The 18721-nt window shown below is 46.5% G+C and overlaps 1 protein-coding gene across 2 annotated transcripts in view; it reads left to right on the forward strand.

The window, feature by feature from the left end:
• Window positions 1-1607: 1607 nt before the first annotated feature.
• LOC123029933 (5'-nucleotidase domain-containing protein 2-like) overlaps window positions 1608-18721 on the forward strand; it is a 28383-nt gene continuing 11269 nt past the window's right edge. The window contains exons 1-6 of one of the 2 annotated variants that reach the window (XM_044443370.1): window positions 1608-1926; window positions 12008-12192; window positions 13274-13348; window positions 13989-14044; window positions 15000-15093; window positions 16882-17010. In XM_044443370.1, coding sequence (XP_044299305.1) covers window positions 1623-1926; window positions 12008-12192; window positions 13274-13348; window positions 13989-14044; window positions 15000-15093; window positions 16882-17010 — 843 coding nt within the window. In that variant the 5' untranslated portion in view covers window positions 1608-1622. Of the gene's footprint in view, window positions 1927-2208; window positions 2320-12007; window positions 12193-13273; window positions 13349-13988; window positions 14045-14999; window positions 15094-16881; window positions 17011-18721 lie in introns of those variants that run through there. The other variant, XM_044443371.1, reaches the window with a different exon arrangement.

Raw genomic sequence — 18721 nt, forward strand, 5'->3', positions numbered from 1 at the left:
ATAAAAACAAAGTAAATTTTACGCTTTGCTCGCCATATGTGGTTCCTCAAATGCATTGACATAAAGCATTTTTATTCTGTTCTTTTGCCAAAAGATGCTCCCAGACTGCCTTAGAAAGGCTAATAATAGCACAACCGCTACCCCTACGCTAACAAGACACAATACAAAAAGAAATGACTTTGGGAGGATGGGATGAAAGCAAATTTGGTCATTAGCTCCTAATTACAAAGTTTTTATAACGAGCAGCTGGAGCAGGAACAGTTCAGAGTAGGACCCTGTAGTTGCAGTCTCTCAGCTGCTCTGAATAGGCAGGGAGTAGCAGCATCACCTTGCTTAATAGAAGGGCCAGCCCTCTAGCATACAGCTTTAGCCCTATCCCTCCAAAATATGTGCATAAATAAAAAATCCCTGCTCTGAGCCAACAGCTGTGGACCTACTTTTGGAAGTGCTGCTATACAGGGGTCTAGAATGCGGAGACAGAGAGCTTAACATGGGTGTTCAGGTCAAGAGGACTAGTAGTGCTGGAAACCTCAGGTCTAAGGCATGTTCTATACAGGTAAAATGGACAATTTCTCTACTTTGGTCTGGATTGTGAGCTGCTTTGAGGATTACTGTGTTACACCCACTGATTCTAAATGTGTTTGGTATGTCCCAGCTGGTTTCTTCCTAACAGATCTAATTTTGCCAGCCACTAGTTTCAGAGGCCAGCAAATCTCTCAGTCAATATTTTTTTTAAACTGGTGTCTTAAAAAGTATAAACAATTCCTGAAATCCTACACCCAACTGAAAACAACCTTACATTTTGAGTAAGCATGATCAGGATTAGACTGCAAAGGTCATGTCAGGTAGGGTAGAGTCATTTCTGGAAGAAAGAGTCTAAACCGAGGACTGAGGAAGGTTTTGTGACTGTGCAATAAATCCCAAACAGGAGAAATCGGTTGGTGCATTCAGTCGGGGAGAGTAGCCAAGTCCAGGGGAGGAATAATATGAAATGCCACATGTGTGCAGCTTAAAGAACAGGAATGTCCCCGCTCACTCTTAGGGTGGAATTCAATACAAGTTTAGACAGAACACTTAGACGTAGGACTTCTGTTTTGTCCACTCATGCATAGCACTGCACATTTAAGCGTGTTTACATAGCAGCGGGTCCCACTAAGCTTACACTTCGGATTGTGGGCGCAGACTGCATGCTCTTTCTTGGGAGTCAGTAGGAATTACTTACAAGTAAACACACGTGGAATCCAAACTGCGAGGCTGCAATTCTGTGGACCGTCTTTGGGGAAGAAGTCCCCATTGAACTTTAGGGAGCCCACTTCCTAGTTCTTTAACGTGACAGGGCTGTGTTTTTAAGGATGCGCTTATTTGGAGAAATAGTAAATTCCGCTGAAAGGTAGAGGAAGGCTTTCCCCCCAGGAAACTAAGAGAGGCGCCGGATGACAAGGAAGCGACGCAGGAAGCGCGCAGGGGGCTCCCTCTTCTGCTAGCCCAGGCGTGTGAGCGGGCAGGGGGCGGCCGGCCAGGCCCTCCCCCTGCCGGGGCGGAGCTACCTCCCCCTGCCCGTCCCCTTGGCTGGCATTTTCTTCTCCTGCAGCGCGCCTCTGCCGGCAGACGCCTCTCGCGCCATGGCAGGGGCCGCCGTCGTGCGGGCCGGGTGGCTGCTGCGCCAGGCGGCCCCCTCAGCCCCCTACTGCACCCACTTCGGGGCCGAGGCACCCGGCGCTGCTGCAGCTGCGGCCGCCGCTCAAGCCCCGCAGCCCAGGCCGCCTTATGGCAGCAGGAAGCCGCATGCCCGACGACCGGCAGGAGCGACTCCCGCGGACGAAGACCCGGCCGCCCGAGCCTTTTCCAGCAGCGCTCCGGCTCCCGGGCCTGACAATAAGAGTTTTCTTTGGGCTCGGTATGGGGAGATGAAGCGGTTGGTGCACGGTGAGGCGCTTTCTTCTCTCGCTTATCACAGCCCTCTCTCGGGTGGGTAGAGAGGAATCGGTGCCTGAAGTACATCTTGGGGGATCCCAAGTCTGAAGGCTGCTCGAGAAACTGGGGAGGTCCCCCCCGTGACTCAAAAGACTTGCCTGCTTTTTTTTCTCGCCACCATCGCAGCACAGCTCCACTTTCCTACATTCACCCGCACTCTTTTAGTTATCAGCCTTCTCCCCTCCACCTGAAAAGAGCACTCATTTTCTGGGAGACTCCAGAGATACTGTCCGAACCGCCCCCCTCCATCGTCCTTAGCTCTTCTAAGCGCGATCTTTTCCCCAAATATCCACGGGGGACCCCAAGCTGCGCTTCTAGGAGCATGTTCCCGGTGCAGACTCCTGGGTACGTACGCACGCGCTGTCTTGCACGTCGAGATTTCCCCTTCGTGCCGTCCTCCTCTTCATCTCTATTGCCTCTTAATCCAACAGAACGGGGTTCTCTTTCTCGGTACCTTCTCCACACCCCCAGCACCTCCTATCATCTGGTTCTCTGTAGCACATTTTTGCCTCCCAAGTTCATCTCTGATAATGTGATGAATTTGAGAACCTTTCCATGCTTTCTTTGCTTATTATTAGAATATAACGGCTTCCCAGTTCCCTTCCCTGGCATCTGAGTTGGGGTGTGGAGGCTCCCCTCCCCCTTGTTTTTCATGGAAGGGCTGAAAGCTGGGGTGGGGTGGGGTGGGGGGGTAGAAGGAATCTGCATGGTGCTTTGTCTGGTTTTTAAAGCAGGGCTTGGGAGAGCTCTAGTGTGAAAAGACGTGAACAACATCAACAACGGAGGGGGAACAATAGAGAATTCTACTGCATCTTAGGGAGTAAGATACTGTGGGATTTTCCCACAGCTGTGTGTTTGTGCATGTCCGTCTGACAACTTAAAACAATGATTCATGCATCTGATCTTGTGGCTTCAATCCGTGAAAACTTAAGGACATAATATATCTTTTAGGGGGCATCCTAAGTGGGGAATGCTGGGAGTTGTATTTTTTCTATCATACATATCATACAGTCTGTCATACATAAGATTGTATCCTTGGTATTTATGCCACAAATATCTTTTTTCAGTATTTGAGCATGAAGCTCTTCAACGGGAAGGTGCTACAGAAATTGTTCTCGCTTCTCTGCTTCCACAAGGACTGGTGTCCTCTTTAAAATGGCAGTTGATTAAACAGATGACTTTTAATTGAGTCAAAACTGCAGCCATTCGTGGGGTTGAGTGGGGGAAGCCATCTTTCAGCTTGAAACTCTGTATCATCCACAGACAGCATAAACATGGTAGCTCGGGATCCTGGGGGGCTGCAATCCAGTACATATGGAGGGCACCAAGCTGGAAAAGGATGTCTTAGATTCTGCACCCTGAATATCTGGCAGTGACCATCCTGGAAAAGGTAGTACTTTCCCATGTTGTTTCTAAGTTTTCAAAAACAAAATTGCCAATATCATATTGCCCTTCTGCAAATCTGTTGTTCATCTGCACTTACATTTGGTCACTGCAGCTAGAAAGGATGCGGTTAGAGTTGGAAAAATGCAGAAAAGGGCAACTAAAATGATCAAGGGGTGGGAGCAACTCCCCTGTGAGATTATAACATCTAGGATCGTTTAGCTTAAAAAAACAAGGCAAGTTAAAAGACTTGATAGAGGTCGACAACATTATGTATGGTATGGAGAAAATGGAGACATTGTCTCTCAATAGTAGAAACCAGGGTCTTCCCATGAAACGGATTGTTGAGAGATCCAGGACAAATCCAAGGAAGTACTTCTTCACGTGGCACTTAAGCTATGGGACTCACTTCCATGAAATGCAGCATCAGTCACCAATTTAGGCAGCCTTAAAAGGGGACTGGACACATTCATAGATCCAGATGGGTCTACACTACCTCCAGCATCAGAGGAGATGCACCCCAGTGGCTGGGGAACGAGGGCAGGAGGGTGCTGTTGCACTCATGTGCTGTTTGGGAGTGCCCATGGGTGGTATTATTATTATTATTATTATTATTATTATTATTATTACATTTCTATGCCGCCCCTTGCCGAAACCTCGGGGCGGCTTACAACATGATAAAATACATTGAAATACAATAGTACATAATAAATTACTATTAAATATAAAAATACAAAAAATACATTGATTTACAAATACAAAATTAAAATTATCAGTATAAAATAAAAATATAGGAGGAGAAAGAGAAGGAAGAAGAAGTTGCCCAGGCCAGATCATATGTTTTAACAATTGAAATGATGTTTAAATAAAAAGGTCTTTACCTGGCGCCGAAAAACCAGTAACGACGGTGCCAGGCGGACCTCTTTGGGGAGTGAATTCCATAGGTTGGGCGCCACCGCAGAGAAAGCCCTCCTCCGGGTACTTACTCTCCTAATTTCTTTCATGGAGGGTTCCCGGAGAAGGGACTCTCCCGCAGATCTCAAAGGGCGGTCGGGCATATACGGACGTAAGCGCTCGTTCAGGTAGCCAGGACCCAAGCCGTTTAGGGCTTTGTAGGTCATAATCAACACCTTGAATTGGGCCCGGGCTTCAATGGGAAGCCAGTGAAGCTGATGGAGGACTGGAGTCATGTGAGCATAACGCCCCGTCCCCGTCAGCAACCTGGCAGCTCTATTTTGCACCAATTGAAGTGTTCGGACTGTCTTCAGGGGAAGCCCCACGTAAAGCGCGTTACAGAAGTCTAGGCGGGAAGTCACCAGCGTGTGTGTCACCGTCGCCAGGCAGTCGTACTCCAGGTAGGGGCGCAGCTGATTAATCAGCCGAAGCTGAAGGAAGGCGTTCCTCGCTACCGCTGTCACCTGAGCTTCCAAAGAAAGCTCCGGGTCGAGGAGTACTCCTAAGCTGCGGACCTTATCCCTAAGAGGGAGTGTTGCACCATTCAGGACCAGGTCAAATCTGGTTGGCCACTGTGTGTGCACAACACTTGCACCCTCAGTTTGATCCAGCGTGGCTCTTCTTATGGCCCTACATGTTTTCATATCAAATAGTTGACAGCACAATCTGATACATGTCTATTGAGTTCCTGGGATTTATTCCCAGTCTTACTCTTACCCAGGGTTACAGTCTTACTCTTTTTAAAATATCTGATATCTGGTTAATGAGGGGAAGCGCCTTTTAAAATGACCAGCCATTTTAAATCTAATAGATTATTGCATTAATTGCACAATCCTATGCATGTCTGCTCAAAAGCAGGTCTCACTGAGTTCAGTGGAACTTAGTCCCAGGTAAGAGTTGCAGTTGTATGATCCATGGGAGGGCTTCCCAGAGGCCAGAAGAGATAGCAGATCTCCTTCTCCATGGGCAGAAAAGGGGCTCTGCATAGTCACAGGTGGGCAGCTGGTGAAGAGGGCGGAAAGCAGGCATTCCGAGGACATGTTGAGGCTTTGGGTCTGCTGGATCCAGAGCCATTCCCAGGCACATCCTCAGAATGAAGAGAAAGCGATTGTGTACTTATTTTCCAGTGATCCCAATGGGAGGGAAAATAGGAAAAGTTTTGCCTCACCCCTCCTTCTTCCTGGCCAACTCATGTCCTTCAGGATATAGATAGTGACAGTTCACCTGCCATGGATTCTTCTTCCATGCGGATGGATCTGCTAGGCATTCTCTTTGTCTCACAATAGTAGAACCCAGGGGTCATCTTATGAAATGGATTGATGGAAGATTGTTGCTACTGTGGTGTCCCAAATTGGTGTACAGAAAGAAAATTCTTTCTAGCTTTTTGAAGACTCTCCTTCAGTTCATGTCCTTTGAAGTCTGGGGTTCTCCTGGAAAAGGCCTGGGGTTGGGATTGTCTCATGGATCCGCTGGAGGACACATAGCTGGTTCAAGAGACAATAGCACAATTGAGTCTGCCGCTCTTGCTTGCAATACATACATGCAGATCACTTAACATGGACTATTGACCTCATTAATGTACGGGGGAGAGCATGCTGCCCTTGCAGCCTGGGACACCAAGTCATAGCACAAGTGTCAGAGCACTTACTTTGCATGTAGAAGTCTTCAATTCAGTCTTGGACATCTCCAATCTTGGGGGGGGGGGGGGGAGTTGCTGCCTGCCAGAGTAGACAGTACTGAGCTAGGGGGCATCTCACCTGGTAGAAGGTACCTCCCTATGTTTCGAAATTGCAAGAGTCTGAAAAGGGTGTATGTGTTTTGCTTTGGCTTTTCACCCCCTTTTTAATACTTCTGCATTGAGTTAAAATTCTGACTAAGCTTGGGTGTCCATATAGTAGGGTTAGTACAGTTTCAAATGAATTTAGAGTAAAAAAAAGTGTGCTTTTTTGTATAAAGATTTGAAAGCATAAAGTGGCCAAATGTCTGGCTTTGGTTTCTTATTTTCCCATCTTCCAAATGCTACAAAAGATGCCACGTCTCCTTCCCTCCTTTTCTTTCCCCTCCTTCTGCTATTCCTTTCCACCATACACCACAGCACATAAAAGGACTTTACAGTTTGCTCCCTTCCTGCCTGCTGCCAGTTCCTTCCCTCTTGAGCTGTGGCATCAGCCAGCTGCTGCAGTTGTTTGCTGACTCTGCCAGACTGTTTGACTCAGCGGTTTCCTCTGTGTTTTGCCCAGTGTTACTGTCAAAGATCTTACTCATCCCAATTACAGAGTGATTTTTTTAAAAAATGAGCACCATGATTTCTATCCAGCTAAACCAGTTGAAGTGTGTGGGCAGGGGCAGGGTAGAAAACAAGAACGTGAATTCCGTGCTCCCAAGATTTCCTCACTCATCACCTGGCTTTAGGCAAATGTTGCATTAGTGTGTCCACTTGTACTTGAGAGAGTTGACAAGTTCAGGCTGTCTGTTACACAAATGCTATATGTTTTTAAAAGATCAGAACACTAATTTCATATGTTGTATATTTCTACATATTTGTATATGGCAAAACCTGCTAGTACTGCTAAAAATAATTCTGCATGCATCTTATTTAAAATCATGTAATGTTTTAGTTTGTTTTATCGCAATGTTAGTTCTTTTTCTCTTCAATCAATGGTTTAGGGTTTTGCTTGGATTTTGTAACACACAATAACGATAAATTAAAATGCGATACATTTGAAGCAGTGGCAGCCTTCTGCAACCTAATGCCCTCCAAATGTGTAGGCCTACACCTTTCATCTGTAGGCTGTGGGATGCTGGAAATTGTTGTCCCACACATCTGGGGGGGCAGGTTGGGGGAGGCTGCTGTATGGACATAGTACTTGGCAGTCTTAAAAACTTGGGTGCCATACATAGAACAGGCTGGTTTCCATCTGTGTGTCATCTAGTCAAACCACTTGTTCAAATGTGTTACCTGTAAAATAAAAGGGTTGCTTTGCAGGTTCAGGCCCAGAGCCATCTGTTCGGCAACTCTGTTTCGTATGGTGGCCATTGTGTTACCTGTGGGAGCTTCCACAGGTAACAGGCTGTGAAGGCAAAGAAAAACTAGTCTGGAAGAGTGAAGAAATTCTGAAGGGCTTTATGAGATTTAATCCTTGCCATGTAAGACTTTATTATAATGTGACTATAAGCCAAAGAAGCAACATATACTTGGTGGAAATGCCAACTTGGAGCCACCCCTGCTCTGGTATTCTGTGGTGCATTGTTTTGGTACATTGATTTCTTTATAACATATATAAATAATATAACAGAGGAACCATCCTTCAGGTTTGAGCTAACGGGGTGGGGGTGGGTTAGAGCGGGAGTTAGCCAGGCTTCCCTGACCCAGTGGCCTTCATGGGCATTTGGACTGCAGCTCCCAGAGTTCCCATCCAGTAGGGCCATTGACTGGGAATTCTGGGTGTTGTAGTTCAAACATGTCAGGAAGGCGCAAGGTTAGGGAAGGCGGCTCTAAGCTATTGCCACATCTTGCGGTGGTAAGTTCCGTAAAATAAATGTGAGTTCTGCGAAGAAGCACTTCCTCGATCAGTCTTGAATGTACAACCCCTCAATTTCCCCAGCTGACCAAAGTTTCCATAGGAGAGGAAGACTTGTTTTTCCACTCTGCTTCCTTCTGACAGCCATGGTAGGGGTGCAGCCCCCAAGTAGGTTCAGGTGATGGAAATTATTCCTAGGAGTTGCACATTCTTTTCTCCTAGCCCACCCCAAACTAGAAGGCCCCAAACTCTTAACTGTTACTGCTGAAACAGTAACTCTTTAATCATATACCATTTTCTGTGTCTTTCCCAGCCAAATAATACAATTTTTGCAATAGTGAGACCTCAGCATTCCAGATGTGGCCACATCATAGATTTATGTATATGGCACATGCCTTATTTGCGGTATCTTTCCTGATAATTCTCAGCAGTGAGTTGCCTGTTCCCACAGAAATCCTTTTTTCTGTCTGAAGCAATGGGACATGGCTGTATGCTGCTTTATATTGGTTGGAAGACTCATAAGGGCAGTTCTTTGGCACCATTCTATATGATGTCATATTAATTCATATTACTAGTTTATACCTGGGGCAGTGGGAGATCTGAGCAGCTAGTTCTTAATGTTTAAAAAGAAGCTTTTGTGGAGGTGGAGCTTATAGGCCTAACTAGGAGCCATCCTCATGTTTTCCCTGAATTCATTATTCTTTAATCCCCTTCCTGTTGAAACTGGTTGTGATCACTCTCAAGTGAGGAAAAATGTGCTGTGTGTTATGGAAGACATGTTTCCTTGTTATAACTTCATGTATTTGATAGAATGTGACCATTTTCTGAAATTTCAGCTACTAAGATTTGGCACAAATAAAGGGGGAGGCTCCTGGCTGTACCAGATCCAGTATCAGAGGCAGTATGCCTGTGTGCGCCAGTTGCCCTCCTATCTTGCCTGTGCATTTCTCGTGGGCAGCTGGTTAGCCACTGTTTGAATGCTGGACTAGATATATTTTTGGTCTGATTCAGCAGGGCTCTTCTTACATTGTTATGCCACCCTGAATTTTTGGGAATAATGGACTACTCCAGGCATAGGTGACCCAGACCCCTACAGATTTTTTAGATTGCAGAAACCCTGTTCATCAGCCATGCTGGCTGAAAGTTGATAGCTGGTTGGTAATAAATTAGCGGTAGGATACCGCTTAAGCCTGCTGGACTTAAGTGCTGACCAGGGAGGTGAAATCTCCCAGACCAGAACTAAAAGTAGTAAGAGTCAAGGAGCTCTTCGCGTTCTTCATCTTTTCACGACTCTTCCTCACAGTCACTCTGTCTAACGGTGAACTCATGCAATGACTGCCTGTGTTTGTGTTGCTAAAGTTGGGCCAGTGAGAAGGAACAAAAGAACACTTAAACTACAAAGAATACACCAAGGGAAGCAACAACCCAATGGGAACTGACATGCTCAGTAGTTGTGGACATGGAACCTCAGGTTGGTGTAGCGGGACACACACAACAGAACACTGGTATGGCGCATCTGGAGGAAAGCATGGCTGCTGACCTTGGGATCCAGGGCTGAAGCATTCCTCCCAGGGGCTGGGGAAACCTGGCAGTGTTTGTCGCTGGTCCTGCTTCTTGCTATGGCAATACAAGGTGCGGTGTCATTTTAGTATTTGCATTGGCAGTATCCATTTCTCTCAGTATTGATATTCTGTGATACTGGCAGTATCAGCCAAAGATGCAGGATGGGCATGGCTGGTGGTGGCAGTGTTAGAGGCGAGACTACCTTGTTATGCTATGTACTGGGTTGCAGTGGACCAGCCTGCTGCAGGTTGGGGAACCAACAAATGTGTTGGGACTGTGGCTCCTAGCATCTCCTAGCCTACAATGAAAAGAGAATGAAGGTACTCATCAGTATCAGCTTCATATGCCGCAGTCTGTAGTTTGGGTCACAACCATGAAGTTTACCAGATGGTCTTTTGTACATCACCCAAGTCAGCCAGGGATAGACAGGCTTTAGTAATCTGTGTGCTAGATTGCTGGAATGCACTCTAGGTAGGGCTGTCCTTTAGAATGTACAAAATGTGGCAGCCAGATTAAGAACAGGAACCAGAAGATCTGAATACATAGCACCAATTCTGGCCCACTTGCATTGGTTGTTTATATGCTTCCTGCCCCATTCAGGGTGCTGGTTTTAACCCATAAAGTCCAGCGTAGCTTGGAACCACAATCCCTGACAGAACGCCTCTCCCATCCACAAACTACCCATCCACTACAATCAAGATCTGGGGCCTGCCTCTGATTGCCACTTCTGAGAGAGACTCAGCTGGTGGCAACAAGATCTATTCAGTAGCAGTCCTCCACTCATGGAACAAACACCCTATTGAGGTCTACCTGACACCAACTTTGATATCTTTTTGGCATCTGGTTAAAGCTGTCCTCTGGCAGGGCATTTAATTAGTTTTATATTATATTAGGGCATATGTCAACTGCTTAACAGGTCTTCTGACTGAATTTGGGTAAGCTATTGTGACTTTTTAACCTTTGTATAGCATTTTTATGATGTTATATTGGTATTGTATTGTATTCTTTGTTGTGAACTGTTCAGAGAGCTGCAGCTAGTGGGTGGTGGTGGTGGTCATAAATCACTAGCTGTAATTGTGAGAAGAGAAAAGGCTGTGCTTTACCTGTATTCTACTCTGAGCTTCTTAGATGGGATGGGATGCAAACATCTAAGGATGAGATACAAATGTGCTAGTGCAGTTTCAGAAATTTCTAAAGAAACAAGCAGGAGATGAGGTGGAATTCCACACCCTGCTGCCTCCACAATGTTTTCCACTTCCTTAGAATAGTTGCTGCTCAGGTCTTGGCTGATGGAAAATTCTTTTCGCAGCAGACAAATAATGTCCTCAGGTCACTTAGCTAAAGACCTGGGTATAGCAGGGCCTTCCTTCCTCTCTTGTCAGATTTACTGTCAGAGATCAATGGAATAAGTAGTTCTGTCTGCCCTGTACCTGCACTGTAATTCCAATGCAATGGATTGGGTGGGTTGATTAGACAGGGGAGGAGAAGTGGGAATGGTGCCTTTTTTCTATTGTTATTTTATTTATTTATTTAGAAATGTGTAGGCTTCCCATTACTGTTGTCTCTGGACAGCTTACATTTTTAAAGGAATCCTGGCTTTTTTCTTTTAAAGAACTCAAAGGAACTTACACCATTCCCTTCCTCCTGCTCTCAGTCTTATCCCTAGAACAACCACCCCCTGAGGAGAGTTGCACTGAGACTCTGTGACTGGCTCAAAGTCACCCAATTGGCTCCATGGCTGAGCAGGACCGAGAACTCAGATTGCCTGAGTTGAGTTTCAGCCCTGCACTCTTAAGCACTGCACCACACTGGCTCTCATATATAGTTAGAATATGCCACTTTTCTGCCTGGTGCGCATCAGATGTGTTGGATTGCAACTTCCATAATTCCCAAGTGGCATAGCTGTGCTGGCTGGGAATTATGGGAGTTGCAGTTGAGAACTTTGGCTGTGGGAGGTATAGAAATGTAATAATAAAGCAACACATCTGGAGAGCTCCAGCTTGGGAAACATTGGACTATGGCCCTTTGGGATGAGTTTTTGTTGTGGTGGCAAACCGAAGTCTCTGGACTGTAACACTTTTTATGCGGATAGTGGCTCAGATAAATACTTCTTTGTCCATGTAAAAGTACTCCCTCCACACAGAAAACTGGTGAGTCAGAGAGAAAGCAGGGCTCAGCCCCTCTCTCTGGCATCTTGGTTTTCTGTGAGCAAGCAAATGTTTTTTTAAAAAGGAGGAGTAGCCAGTGGCACGAGCCCCGCTGCCACCACCATCTGAAGAGGTACAGCTCAGACACAGGTTTTCCACCTCATTGAGGACTAGATTCCAGTTGCTCCTTATTCATCCATGGAAAAGAGTATCCTTATTAGCCTGAGCAGATCTCTTCCACAGAGTGAACCAATTTGCCTCCTCACCCCTGAATTCTTAGTTCATAATCTCCTGCTTTTATGGAGAAACCTTTATGAAAATTCCATGTATTCTTCTTGATCATTTCTGTTAGCTGTGTCCACCCTTCAGCATTTCTTCTGAGAATGTGTAGCAGGCAGCACTTTTAATGGTGTAGACTTTGTGCTGCAATTGCACATCTCTTCATGGCTCTCTTTCTTCCTCCAGATTTACTCCCCCCAGGAGTCTGCAATCTTCTGAACCCTTCAACCATCTATGCTAACAATGAGATTTCGCTCAGCACTATTGGCGTCTACGGCTTTGACTACGACTACACACTGGCTCTGTACTCTCCGGCCCTCCACTCTCGCATCTACAATACTGCTCGGGACATCCTTGTGGAGCAGTATAAGGTACCCCCTCCGGCAACTGATACGACTTCCTTTCCTCCTGCAGACTGAAACAGGCCTGTGTGTTTCAGGACTGTGCAGAGTTGGAGCCTGGAATTTGGCCTTGCAATGTTCAAGTGAAGAGTAGTGACTAGGCAGACGTGAAAGCCTTAGGGCTCAAGTCGACGTGACAAGAGTAGGTGTGGGAGTCTAATTTGTACCTCAGAAGGCGCTTTCAAGGGTGAGGCAATCTGAACCTTCTCCTGGTTTACCGCACTGGCAGTACTGGGTTCCAAGCTGGATTCACATACTAAAAGCGGGCTGGGCTGAGGAGAACAGCAGTTGGAGCAAGGTAGTGAGCGGGATGCTTAGCTCTCTTCCTCCGTGTGTTCCTTTTGGTATTAGAAGGAAGACCCACTTTGTATGTGAACAGGGCAGATACAAGAACAGTAAGCATGGCTTCTGCCATCACCTTTACTTGGTTCTTAATGTGTAGGATGGGCATTTCCCCTTCACCCTTTGTGGGTTTGCTGCTCAGGAGCTGCGTTTGGCTGATAAATATGCTTGTAATTTATGCAAGCAAATTCCCTGTAACAATCAAGGGATTATTCAAGGGATCATAATCAATGCAAGGGATTATTATCAATAATTATAACCAAGAAGAGGTTTTTTTCAAGAAGAGGTCTCTTGTACTGCGATACTTTAAACCAAGGATACAGAACTGTTGGTCCTGGGGCTGAAGTTGGCACTCCAGGGGTTCCAGGCCAGCCCCTGCATTCTCCAAATGGTCATGCCTCTGCCCCTGCCCCTGACTCCTTTTTCCCCAGCCACCAATTTCCCAGCTTGTGTGCATCCCCCCCTCCCATTCTAAAAGCTACTTCTAAGGCTTACTTAGAGACTGTAAGAGCTTCAAGCTAAGATATGCTGAGGTGTTTTGGTATTTTGCTCCTGCTCCTTTTGTCTTTCTTTCCTCTACCCTTGCTGGGATTTGCCTTCCAGGAACTTTTCATTCACACAATTCTGCCCTTCGGTACCCCAGCTCTTAATGTTTTAACGGATTGACCCCGCCCCCATGCTAATTGTCTCTCTTCTTTTGCCCCATCAGTATCCAAAGGGTATCTTGAAGTATGAATACTGGCCCAACTTTGCCATCCGAGGCTTGCACTACGACATTGCCAAGGTGAGAGAGGCAAGGATGACTTGTGTGTTCCAACTGTGGCCTTGGAGGGAAAGCACAGCCTGGAGCTGGGAAGGCGTGGTCCGCCAGCTGTTGTTGCTGCAATTCCCATCAGCCTTAGCATAACCCACAGTAAGGGATGATGAAAGCTGCAGTCCAGCAATATCGAAAGGGCCACATGTTCCCCGATATGTTCTAGAGGATCAGAGATGTATGTCAGGGGTGGCATATCTTTGCTTAGCTATAAATTCACAAGATAGCCATAGGTAAGCAGCCGTTCTTTCAGCCTTACCCCCACACTGGTATTGTGACAAGATTACTAAGGGAGTGCATGTGAAACATGCTGAACATTCTAAATGGTTTTGTTATATACGATCTTCATTAAATCTTCATTAAATATCTACTTTTCTGGTCACCTGCAGCATGCAAGGATCATCTCCAGGCAATGGGGTGAAGGGGTATTTATAAGGCTAGAAAAAAGCTCATTCTATTTTTCACTGTGGCCATCAATGTGAGACAAATGAACAACTGAGCTTTATGTGGGCAGGTGCCTTATGAACAATTATGAACCTTTGTGCAATTTTGGTGTAGGGGATCGAGAGCTCTCTTGTGTTGATGGCACCTTTCTCCTGCTGCTCTGTAGGGTTTTCTCATGAAGATCGATGCCTTTCATTACATTCAGCTGGGCACTGTGTATCGGTAAGTGTCCTTCATGGTGGCCCACAGATGCATGGAATAGAGTGCAGCTTGCTAGCTGGGAATGAGAAAGAAAAGAAGGAAGCTGAGATTCTTAGCTATTCCTAGATACATATGTATATTTTTTAAAATCTGGAGGGAGCCATTTCTGAGCATGTGTTCTTGCGTCTCATCTAGACATAGCTCCAGCTTCCAGCAAATCATTCTTTGTAAACTGGGAATTTGCAGTGGGGAATCATTCCTTCCTTTTTTCTCATTTGCAGACTCTGGTTGAGAGGGAATCTTGGGAAGCATTGATCACAGTTGACAATACTGCACATGTAACCCTAACTGTTGGTGGTCAAACAAGGCAAGGGTAAAGAGCAGTGTTGTAGTCATAAATTCTGAAGTGCAGGGGCTCATTGTGACAGCACCTGTAGGTGAACCCCTAAAGAGGATCATAAATCTCTGGCAACTACTTTGATCCATATTAAGCAAATGTTTCTGGCAGTTTTTATCTCCACCTGGAGCACGTCTCTTTAATTTCTCATTTAAGACCAAACCACCCCAAGAATATTTCATATTGCAGCAGAGAATAATCTATTGTAGCTGGGAAAACTCTTTTCCTTCCAGCTGTTAAGAGGATTGCCGCTGAGCTCAGAGGAACTGGGAAGTCTGATGGAGATGGCAAATGACGTCAGCATCCCCACTAATAAGTGCTGGTGTAGCTTCCCTGTGAGCCCTGCTCAAGAAGGGAATTTCTTCTGCAGGAAGTGAGGAGGGAACAGCCATCCTTTATTCTGGATCCCAGTTTGCAAACTGATTTGCAGGGAGCTAGCTTTATATCTGCACCAACTTGGTCTCACCAACTTTGGTGCCACATCAGTGTGCATGCCACTATGGTGTAACTTCTAACAGATGCTTGACTGCTATCGTGGCCAAGCACATAAACATGCCACCCGCTTTTTGTCATCTGCAGGGGCTTGAAACCTGTTCCCGACGATGAGGTGCTGGAGATGTATGATGGCACCCACCACATCCCCCTGCACCAGGCTAGTGGCTTCTATGGAAAGGTAGGTTCCCTTGTGAACTCTGGAGCCTGTTCTTGAGTGAGACAGGTTGCCAGATACCAGCTGGGATGGGCCCCATTCATTTGTCTGCCTCTGTGCTACCCAGGGTTCCCATGAACTGCCTTTCATGAAGTGTAAAGTAGTAATCTGGGAGTTTGCACAGACATGTAGCAACATCTTCTCTTGGAGCTGGGTCTCCAGATTCATAGGGTTTCTCTGTCACATATTGGTAGGAAGTTCTGTTGTCTTAGCTGATGGGCAGGGAGGAGAGCAGAATGCAGGACAGGCTGGAGCCTGGAGTCAGGAAGAGGCAGCTTTGTTTGCAAGGCTGCATCAGTACAGAAGTTTTGAATGTGTTGGCAGACTATGTGTCCATACAGTCAGGCCTCTTTACGTGCCAGTATTACAGCACTGAAAAGGCTTTTGGTATACAGGAAGGCAGCAGAAGAAAGAAGGTTTGAACAAACTCTTTGTTCAGTCTTCTGGGTAGGACAAAAAATAATCATGCATTATTATGTGTGAACCAGGCCATTGTGTTTGAACGTATTTTTTAAATAAATAACAGTCATGCTGGAGATGTCAGAACCAAGAATGCAGGGGCAGGGAGCTTAACCGTTCCTTCCCCTACTGCTGCACTGATGGAAAAATCCACCCCTCAGTTCTGCAGTGAGGAATCCGGTCTTCCTGTATGTGTGTACATTTTGGCATGGGAAGAGTGGGTTAAGTTTCCCTCTAATCGTGCCATGGTTCCAGTCCTCTGGCTTCTATTTCTACATGTTAACAAAAACATTAACAAATAAAAAGTACAGCACCAAACTCTGTGTTTAGCAGTTTGCATGGCTGAACAGCCCACCATGTTTTATTTAATTGCAGCCATGCTGAATACTTAAACCCCAGGTGTAGCTTGTTGTGTCCCCTAAAACCAGGGACTATGGGGTATGCAAGATTTAAATGACACTCAGAAAACCCAACAACAATTGCTCACCTAACCCATAATCCTCAAGATCAGATGGCACAACAACCCAGAGCTGTGCCTAAAATACTCAGAGCCCACCCAGCACAGGCTGCAGTCCATTTTAGCTTCACGAAGGCATGGTGGGCTGCTTTGAACATGCAAGTCGGGTCAATTGTTTCTTCAGTCGTCAGAGGGGTTGGCTCAGTAGAGGGGCACCTGCTCTGCATGCTCAGGGTTCCAGGTTCAACCTCCAGCTTTTCCCATTAAGGCTGAGGGAATCCTGCCTGCAACCCCAGAAGCCATGGCTCCAGTTGTCAACAATACTATGTTCCAGTGAAAGGAACAGGCTTCCAGGTAGTCCAGACTCAGTCCAGACTTGCCCCATTCCATGGGGAGCCCCCTGCTCTTTCTGACTGCCTGCATCTTACCTGTTAATCTTTAAGCTGCAACAAAATTATTGGTTGTTTTTGCTGTGGACTAGCACAGCTACCCTCTGGTACTCATATCTAATCTGTAGGCTTCCTGCCATCCAAATTCTCCCCATCCCCAGGTCCGGATTCAGCTTATCTCTGATAACAGGAATGTTGACTTTCTTAAAGCTGGATTTTGAAGGTTAACTGTGTGCAAGCACATGTGTGACTGTGATGCTGGGAGGCCAGCCTGGGTGCACGTCTTGTGTTCCTTCCACAAGACTTCTGCAGAGTTTGTTGATCACACGCCAGCAGTAACGGGGTGTCTGGCTGAGCGTCTGCAGGCAGTGCTGGTTGAGAACTCTCAAAGCGGAGAGACTGGTGTCCCAGCCCTGCGTCTCCATCTCCCTCTCTCCCTCCTTTCAGGGCCCAGCCATCAAGCAGTTCATGGACATCTTCTCTCTGCCTGAAATGACCCTCTTGGCTGTAGCCAATGACTTCTTCATCACCCATGACATAGATTATGACCCCATCCATCTCTACAAAGACGTGACGGTGTGTGTTTGCTCCACTTGGCTTGCCCTGCCCTGGGCGGTTTTGCAAGGCTTCTGTGTCGGGAGCTGCAGGGAGGAGGGGAAGTGCTCGTAGCGGGTTCTTGGCATTGAAAATAGCCCTTCCAATTTTGGCTGAGTGCGTGCGCGCGGCCGTGGGTGGGGCCGCTGGGTCCTGCCTGGAGCTTATTTTGGGGACATGGTGTTCTGTGCAGGCGAACTGAGGAGAGGGCCTCAGGAGCGTCTGTGGGAGTGGAACTCTGAGGTCTTCTTGATTGTCTTGTTGTGGGAGGGAGGGAGGGACAGCAGCAGAACCGGCTGTCCTGAGCTGCTGGAGGACTTGGGCGGGGCCTCCAGGAAGGCTTATCTCGAGCCCCAGCCTCATGCCTCGAGCCCCTGCCTGTTTTGAGCTGCCTTGCTAATTACTTGGATAGAAATGTGAGAAGCATCTGCTCCGCCAAGGCCTGTCCCTGCAGCCTGCCAGCTCCCTGGTCTGTGGCCAGAGGTCAGAGCTGGCATTCTTGCAAGTCGCATTGCTCCATTCCCTTCCCACATGTGCGCTCTCCCTCATCCCTCCCTCCACCAACCGGCCCAGAAGACCAGAGCAAGGAAAATGGGGCCCACTGAAGGCTAAGTAGCATAAATAGGTTACCCTTTAACCTCAGGGCTTGTATGTTTGAGGAGCTGGAAACTGTGGGTCAAGTTATATGCAAATCTTAGCAGTTTAGGAATAGGAGAAAGATAACTGAGTTGAAAGGAATTCCAGATGTAACATTCCTACTGGGGGTCACACTGAAGCTTGTTTTCCCCTGACCCATTCTTGCCAGCCACAAACTGAGTGTGAAACACTCTGAAAGGAGCTAAAGAGATTTGTTATACAGCAAGAGCTCCGTGTGTGTGTGTGTGTGTGTGTGTGTGTGTGTGTGTGTGTGTGAGAGAGAGAGAGAGAGAGAGAGAGAGAGAGAGAGAGAGAGAGAGAGAGAGAGAGAGAGAATTAAGAAGTGGTGAGGACCAAACCAGACAAGCTATCTTGCATTCTTTTTAAACAAATAAAAAGAGCTCAGGGGATTTTTAAATCAGATTAGGGCTGTTATAGAAGTTGAATGTTTAAAAAAAAATCCCCTTTATCCTTCTAAATCACCCTCCCCCATCCAAAGTTGCTCTTTGCCCTGCAAAGGAAAACATACCAATACTTTTGCTTTTCCCCCCAAGGACAAGTGAAGATTTTTTTATTTCCTAAGTGTTTCAGTTTTAGGAGTTTTTGAAACTTTGTACTATTGCATAAGTTCTTTTTGTACTCTTGCACTTCTATTTATTTATTCTATGTTTCCGTAACTCTTTTAAATAATATAATTTTTATACTTCATGCATTTACCTTTTTTTTGTGAGTGTACACGAGAGCCAGTTATTGTTGGGGTGACAATGAGATATTTTAAATAGATGAAAAGGCACAAAGCAGCTCCAGTGCGTGTGATTTTCACTGGGAAAGCTGGGCTGTGGGGAAGGGTTGCCCTCGGCTCCAGCTGGATTCCCCCCCCCCCCCCCCCCCCCCCCCGCTGCCCTTGGGATGATAGCAAAGAAATTGAAGGCAGAGGCATACAGCTTTTGAGAGGAGAAAGGCTATAAAGATATCACTGGCACTCTCCCCTACTAGGGCTAAGTGGAGTGATTAGAACTCTTTCCCTCATCCTCTCCTAGCCTAGACGCTGGCCTTG

This window comes from Varanus komodoensis, unplaced genomic scaffold, assembly GCF_004798865.1.
Source record: "Varanus komodoensis strain SLA01 unplaced genomic scaffold, ASM479886v1 scaffold42, whole genome shotgun sequence".
Classification (NCBI taxonomy): domain Eukaryota; kingdom Metazoa; phylum Chordata; class Lepidosauria; order Squamata; family Varanidae; genus Varanus; species Varanus komodoensis.